The sequence below is a fragment of the Triplophysa dalaica genome, chromosome 21 (genome assembly GCF_015846415.1).
Source record: "Triplophysa dalaica isolate WHDGS20190420 chromosome 21, ASM1584641v1, whole genome shotgun sequence".
In the NCBI taxonomy this organism is placed as follows: domain Eukaryota; kingdom Metazoa; phylum Chordata; class Actinopteri; order Cypriniformes; family Nemacheilidae; genus Triplophysa; species Triplophysa dalaica.
Genome location: NC_079562.1, coordinates 17,904,027 through 17,911,352, shown reverse-complemented (window position 1 = coordinate 17,911,352; position 7,326 = coordinate 17,904,027). Strand labels below are relative to the sequence as shown.

At 35.7% G+C, this 7,326-nt stretch overlaps 1 protein-coding gene across 2 annotated transcripts; it reads left to right on the top strand.

Annotated features, from left to right (window-relative positions):
* The first annotated feature begins 239 nt into the window (after positions 1-239).
* On the top strand, positions 240-7,100 carry ift52 (intraflagellar transport 52 homolog (Chlamydomonas)). Of its 2 annotated transcripts, none has more exons than XM_056734881.1 (14): positions 240-567; positions 883-1,042; positions 1,389-1,476; positions 1,603-1,732; positions 2,120-2,195; positions 2,627-2,698; positions 2,881-3,007; positions 3,102-3,185; positions 3,581-3,649; positions 5,228-5,382; positions 5,463-5,550; positions 5,979-6,087; positions 6,387-6,532; positions 6,625-7,100. In XM_056734881.1, the coding sequence occupies exons 2-14, from the start codon at positions 924-926 to the stop codon at positions 6,667-6,669; spliced, it is 1,308 nt and encodes a 435-aa protein (XP_056590859.1). In that variant the 5' UTR covers positions 240-567; positions 883-923; the 3' UTR covers positions 6,670-7,100. The 2 variants fall into 2 exon arrangements, with proteins under 2 accessions (XP_056590859.1, XP_056590858.1); XM_056734880.1 differs by having other exon boundaries at positions 241-555.
* Positions 7,101-7,326: the final 226 nt, after the last annotated feature.

The window sequence follows — 7,326 nt, the reverse complement described above, 5'->3', positions numbered from 1 at the left end:
ATACATTTTAATTACTTTTTCAAGAACCAAATGTTTACTTTTACTATATTTGCAGTCAGGAAATTACGCATATATAATAAAACGAAGTTAAACTTAAAAAAATTTTTATTTTACGTGACGGTCAATATGGTCAATTATAAATATAGTCCAATCTTACAGTATGCCGTTCTTTGAGTAACGTTTTGCCGTATTGGCCAACTGTAGTGACGTCAGTGGACCGTTTCTAAAGGGCTGACACATTATGTTGAATACAAGTTTTATTTAGATAATTGTAGATTCATGAGTTGCTCCATGTTTTGTTCATTTTTTTGTCTGAAATATTTAAACACAGAGACAAAAGTGCATTAAAACAGTAAATTACTGGATATATTTTGGATATGGAACACCCCCGTAAGGCAATTGAATCGTGTAGTTATTTTACGTTTTTTTTTAAATAATTATTATTGTATATTAGGTGTTTATAAAAAACTCGACTGTTGCCATGGAGGAAGCGCCCATGGTTACGGTGTGTTGTCAAAAGACCCACAATGCACCGAGAGCTGGCACGTAAACATGGTGAGGTTAACGGTAATGTTTGTTCGTTTAGATGCATTTGCATTTTATTAACAAGGTCACTTCATAAACCTCATTAAACAGAGTTCTGTTGCTCTCTGAGCAGACGAAAACAGCTGATCATCTAGTATTATCGGATAGCGTTAGCTTGCTAGCTTAGCCACTTTTACCAGTGAAATATAAGATAAGTGTTTGCTACTGCCATTTATAGTTGACGTTGTTATGAGCAAATACACCATTTATTCAATCTTTATATCTAGTAGGAAATAGTCAGACAGAATAAAAGAAACATGGATTTTGCATCACTGACAGTCTCTTCATCTTCACCAGGGTTTAAAGTGTAGATAGTGGATCCAGACCTGCATACCAGCATGGACAAAGAACAGCGAAATATGATCATTTTCAACGCATCCAAACGAGAGCTCTTTACAGTCAACTCTGGGTACAAGTCCCTGCAGAAGAAACTAAGAGCACAATGGAAGATTCAAAGGTGAAACATATCGCACGAGTCATGTTTAGATGTGTAAAGCCACAGTGTTCATGTCAGTGTCCTTTTGAAATAAGAAAATAATGGATTGTCGTGGGTATGTCATCATACAGTAACCTTCACACCTGTTTGAAAAAAAACTGCATATGCTGGTTAGCTAGGCTTAGAAGCATGGTATCTGGTTTAAGCTGTTCATGTGCTGGGTTAAAATGGTCACGAGCGGGGGAACAAGTTCAGGACCAGCTTAAACCAGCCTGTGACCAGCTAAGGGCCATCACAAACCACTAACCAGCATATGTTGTTTTTTTCAACAGTGCAGTGTGAATGAATAACGTTACGTTTCTCTTAGCATTAAAGATGAGCTCACATTTGAGAAACTTCAAGGAGTAAAGTTGTGGATCACTACAGGTCCTCGGGAAAAGTTCACTTTGGCTGAGGTGAGAATGTGTGTGATGGGAAAGATTTCCCCTGCGAAATAGCTTGATCACTTCAATAAAATTAATCAAGAGCCTTTATTATGGCTGGATCTGCTGGATATATCTGCTGTGTTCTGTTTCATTCAGCTGGAGGTTCTCAAGCAATATCTAGTCAGTGGTGGAGGTATGCTTGTGATGCTCGGAGAAGGAGGAGAAATGAAGTATGACACAAATATCAACTTTCTTCTGGAAGAATTTGGCATTATGGTCAACAACGGTAAGTGTATAGATGGTCAAAGTTCCTGGACTTTTGGTATTAAACAACATATTTTCCACCAGCAATTAAACCGGACATCAATTGTGCCATACCGGCCAAGAAAATCATCAATTTTTATCGAATAACGATTGGCTGTTTTAACTAGAAGACGTCCTTCATTTTATTGGGGGTTGGATTATTTCCCCATTCAGAGGAAATGCAAGGGTGCATCTTGTAAATATCTATTATCTTTGATATACCTCCAGGTCATATGCAGGGTCACGGGAAGACTGGAGTCTATACAATAGAATATATAATCATATTGTATATCATTTAAAAAAAAAATTGTCTCCTGACCATGTAGTTAATGATACATTGACGTGATGTGTTGTTATGTTGCGTTTGCAGATGCAGTAGTAAGAAATGTCTATTACAAATACTTTCATCCAAAAGAAGCGCTGGTGTCCAACGGTGTTCTGAACAGGTTTGTGTCTCACATTTCCACTGCTATTGTCACAATTTCCAGTTGGTAGAATAACCGTAAGGTTAACAAAACAATCAAATCTACATGAAAAATGTTGTGACCTAACAATGCAAATCGTATCAAATGTTATTTGCGCTTTCCTGACAGTAAATATGAAACCTACAAAAACAATAAATAGAAAGTGTAAAACACCCACACAAAAAAAAGAAATTCATAAATATTGAAAATGAGTATATGAAGGAGGAGGTATACAAGTAATTAATAATACAACATATGACAATATAATACAAGAAACATTTATATGGAACCACATACAGAAACAAATTTACTATACAGCAATACAGAATTAAAACGTCTACTGTTTATATTAAAACATTTTTAAAAGTACCTTTTTAGAACTGTAGATCATTAGCTTTTCTCTTTTCTTTCAGGGAGATAAGTCGGGCGGCTGGCAAAGTGGCCACAGGGGTCATTGATGAAGAAAATACAGCGAATAATTCACGGTAAGCTTGAGCGGAGCCTCTTAAATATCTGTATATGTTGTTGAGGATGTTTTTACCGATAGCTACTAGCTTGCAAAAAAAATAGATATTTGTGGTTTAAGTGTGCATACTCAAAAAAAATAAAGGAAGGCCATTATCAATATCATGAAGTTCACCCAGTTTGTTTTTGTATGATTCAACAGAGCACTTACATTCGTATACCCGTATGGAGCCACATTAAATGTGATAAAGCCTGCTGTAGCCGTCCTGTCCACTGGCTCCGTGTGTTTTCCACTCAACAGGCCTGTTCTTGCTTTCCATCATGCCAAGGTGTGTACGCTCAATATTATCATGTAGCTAAACTGAGACCCCAATTTGCTTACATACATTTGACTTTATTTCATGTTTTACTTTGTCTATAAAGAATGCTGGCAAGTTGGCAGTTCTTGGCTCATGTCACATGTTCAGTGACCAGTATCTGGACAAGGAGGAGAATAGTAAAATAATGGTAAGATTCAAAGTTAACTAGGGCTAGCTAGGGCATAAGTTTTACCACTGTAAAAAAAAAAAAAAAAATATATATATATATATATATATATATACTACGGCTGTAAACAATTAATCGCATCCATACAAAATGAATATTGGTAAACAGACATACTGTATATTAGGTAACACAAACTTTTTTCTGGATGTGATAAATTAATCATGATTAATCGTTTGACAGCGCTTATATACACACCTTAGCAACACCCTAACAACCACATGATAACATGCTGAAGTAATAAATAGGTTGTGCACAGGCAAACCTTACCTACCTAGTCTTTGAAGAAAATTCTAAAACATATATGTTACTTTTGTTGTTATTGTACTGTGTGATAATAAAAATATGCTCTGTTACAGGATGTTGTTTTCCAGTGGCTTACAACAGATAACATTCATCTTAACCAGATAGATGCAGAAGACCCAGAGGTAGGCTCTTGCACTAGTTACTTGGCTAACACTTTAAAGTACACTTCCATATGTTAACATTAGTTCTTTTTTTAATCTGTTATTCAAAAGTCGTATTTCCTAACTTTGGTTCATGCACAATAAACAAACAATGAGCAACTGTATTTGTATCAACAAAGAGTAAAACATGCTGAAAAAATTGTACTGTTCAATGTTCGTTCCTGTTAGTTAATGCTAATGTTAACTAGTGTTTCTATAATCCACTCATCATTATAAATACATTCAGTCTGACTACATTACCCCTTTAAGGCTTTTTTTAGGTGCATTCTTGATTCAAATGCTGTGCCAAAAGTCAGGCAACTTATACTACCTGCTAGGACACCATGTTTCTGTCACATTCTCAAAGAAAAAAATCCAGAAAGTTATTGTTGAACAATATTGGAATTAATTATGAGTTTAGGTTCACATATATGGATTGCTATATATTTATTAACAAATCTAAACATATTTTGACATAGAGGTCAGGTTTCTTATGCAGCAGAATTAATCGTTTTTGTGGGGTAAAGGAATAGGATAAATGAATAGGATTAATTCCCTCAGCATTACTCATTCTCATGTCATTCCAGACTTTCTTTAGCTGAAGACAAACTGAGATGTTGTAAATAATGTCTAGGTTTTCTCAGTGTTTGTAATGGCATTGAATTGTCTTAAACCTGTTGACGGTCCAAAAAGCGCTTACATCATCATAAAGCAATCTTTTCAACTCCAGTTCATCTTACAAAAACTAATTTACTAAAAACTTTTGTTAACTAAATATTAATTGTCATTGAAATGATGGTTGTAAGTCTGTGCACACAGAAGAGCTCTTGTTAAAAGCACATAATCGCTGAATTGTTTACAACAAAAGTTGAATGTCATATGGAAGTAAATTGTTGTCATTATAGACATGTCATTTATAACCGGTCTTTTGTTTTTGTGTGTCTACTTCTGCATTTGTGAGCTTAATGATATATTTGTTAAAGGTCAGGGGTCACACATTCAAATCCCTAGTGAATGTGTGAATGGATGACCGCTACCTTGAAGCCAACTGTAATTTTTGAAACGTGATTATTTCTCTTACACAAACCTGTTGTTTCGCTTCAAAAATACTTTTTTTATCCACTTTGTTTTATAGATTACTTTTATGATGAGAAAGCTTTGTTGGATGTTGGACACCATTGAATAGCATTACAAAAAACTAGAATATTGTGTTTAGTTGGAGAAAGCCAAATACACATGCATGGTATTCCATTTTGTGAGAATTAGTACTTTTTTTTCTTGAATATTATTACGACGAGTTTTGCAGTAGCCAATCATAAACTGGATACTTTATAACATATTTGTGTGCTATGTAGTCGCTTTAGTTTTCACCACGTGCTTTTAGACAGGTCATTGGTCAATTACATTTATTTATTTGGCATACAGTTTTATTCCAAGTGTGTTCAATGTATAAATATTCACAAATATGTCTGGGAACCCATGATGTTTGCACTGCTAACTCAACACTTATTAATTGAGTTACAAGTTTTGGAACAGAAGCCTTGTCTTTGTTTCGAGTAGATCACAGATTACACCATGCTGCCAGACACAGGTTGTCTGTCCGACAGACTGAGGGTGTGTCTGCAGGAGGGAGACGAGAACCCGCGAGATTTCACCTCTCTCTTCGACACATCACTTCTGAGGCTGCATACAAACACTCTTCCCTCAGTCATTGAGTAAGAACCTGCTTTCAGCCACTAAAACATGTCGACATTTTGAACTGTTTTAAATTATCGTTTTATATTTGTATTTTTAGTGCTTACAAGCAGTTGAATGTCAAACACGAACCTTTGCAGCTGATCACACCACAGTTTGAAACCCCTCTGCCCCCTCTGCAACCGGCTGTGAGTTTGTTTCCCTTCTCACACATTACCCTGTGGATTCATGCAAAGTTGTGTTTACTTGTTACACTTGGGAAAGAAAGAAAGAAATATGTCTAAACCCCTTTGTCAGTATTTAAGGCTTTCTATACCTTTGAATTTCAAAGACTTGCCCTACATTATATTTCCTGAGAATATTCAGCTGATGTCCGCAGCGTTTCAAAGCTGCATGCTTTTCCTTTTATCATAAAAAATATCCTGGCATTGAGGCTTACAAACTTATTTTGAGTCTTGAATAACGTGATACAGCACCAGCAGCGTGTCCATTCTTATCTGTATATAATAAGCTGCAAACACAAGGTTCAGTAGATAACACTGATATACAGTCTTCGTGTTTCTACAGTTGTCATGTAAAACAGTCCACCTTCACTGAGTCTTTGTGTTGTGTTCAGGTCTTTCAGCCGGCTTTTCGGGATCTGCCACCACCCATGCTCGACCTTTTCGACCTCGACGAGACTTTTTCTTCAGAGAAAGTCAGACTGGCTCAGCTCTCAAATAAATGTGAGTTTGGGATTTGGCAGTCTTCCATCTCAGAATGACCGTAGAAGGCCTAAACAACTATTTGCAATCGACTGCTGTGAAAAATTACAGCATTCCATCTCGGTCCCATTGCCCAAAAGGTCCTCATTTAAACGTGTTTTTTGTTCGTAATTTACACAAGGAATGTGGCACGTAGTTAGCCCACACAAAATACCTGTTTTACCTTTAAAGTAATGACAAATAAATAAATAGAATTGTTGTGCAACCATACAGTCACTTATTATATACCTATAATATTAATGGATCTCATTTCTCCTCAGGTACTGATGATGATCTTGAGTTCTACGTGCGTAAATGTGGAGACATTTTAGGAGTAACAGGTAATTTAGACAAGGACAAGAGAGAAGCAAAGCACTTACTGGAACATGTCTTCTTCCAGGTGGTGGAGTTCAAGAAGCTCAACGAAGTGAGTAAAACATCTTCCATGTTACTTTCCCATTTATTTGGTCCAAAGTGACAGATTTGAACTGAAACTTATTTTTTCTTCATTTTCTCAAGGAACATGATATTGACACAACAGAATCGCGGTTCAACGTATTCTGAAGTCAGTAGTCATGTGGCAGTGACCAGTTTTTGAAAAAAAATGGTTTGTTTTTATACATATACAAAATACCACTAAAGCAGTGATTCTTATGTAATTAGTACGGTTGCAGTCCAACAACAGTGGTTTATCAGAACACATGGTTTATCAGAATTCAGTCTCTGACACTACACATGCCTGTTTGCCACATTGACTACACAACTACTTTCATAGTTTTGTTAATAAATGTCAAGATTTGCAATAGCGATGTTTTCCTATGGTTGAACAAATGTATACACATGTGCATGTCATTTAAACCTGGATTTTTTTGTGAAATATATATATAAAAAGAAGAATCAACACTTTCTGGGTCACTAATCCAATGTCTAAAAGTTTTCTGATTTTTATCCATCGTTTTCCCATTAAAAGCATTAAAGATGCCTTTTGTATTATGGTCAAGTTTAATGTTCAAATGTTTGGGACAGTATTCAGCAGCCTAATACTGCAAAGATGGAATGGTCAAAAAAGATATACCACTAAATACCAGGCAAATAAATCTACCATTTAGTGTCTACATTCCCATATGGTCAGTACAGTCCATCAGTTTTAAACAGTTTTTTTAATTGCACTTCACTTTATTTTTAAACCCATTTACATGGAGTATAAATACATTTATAGTA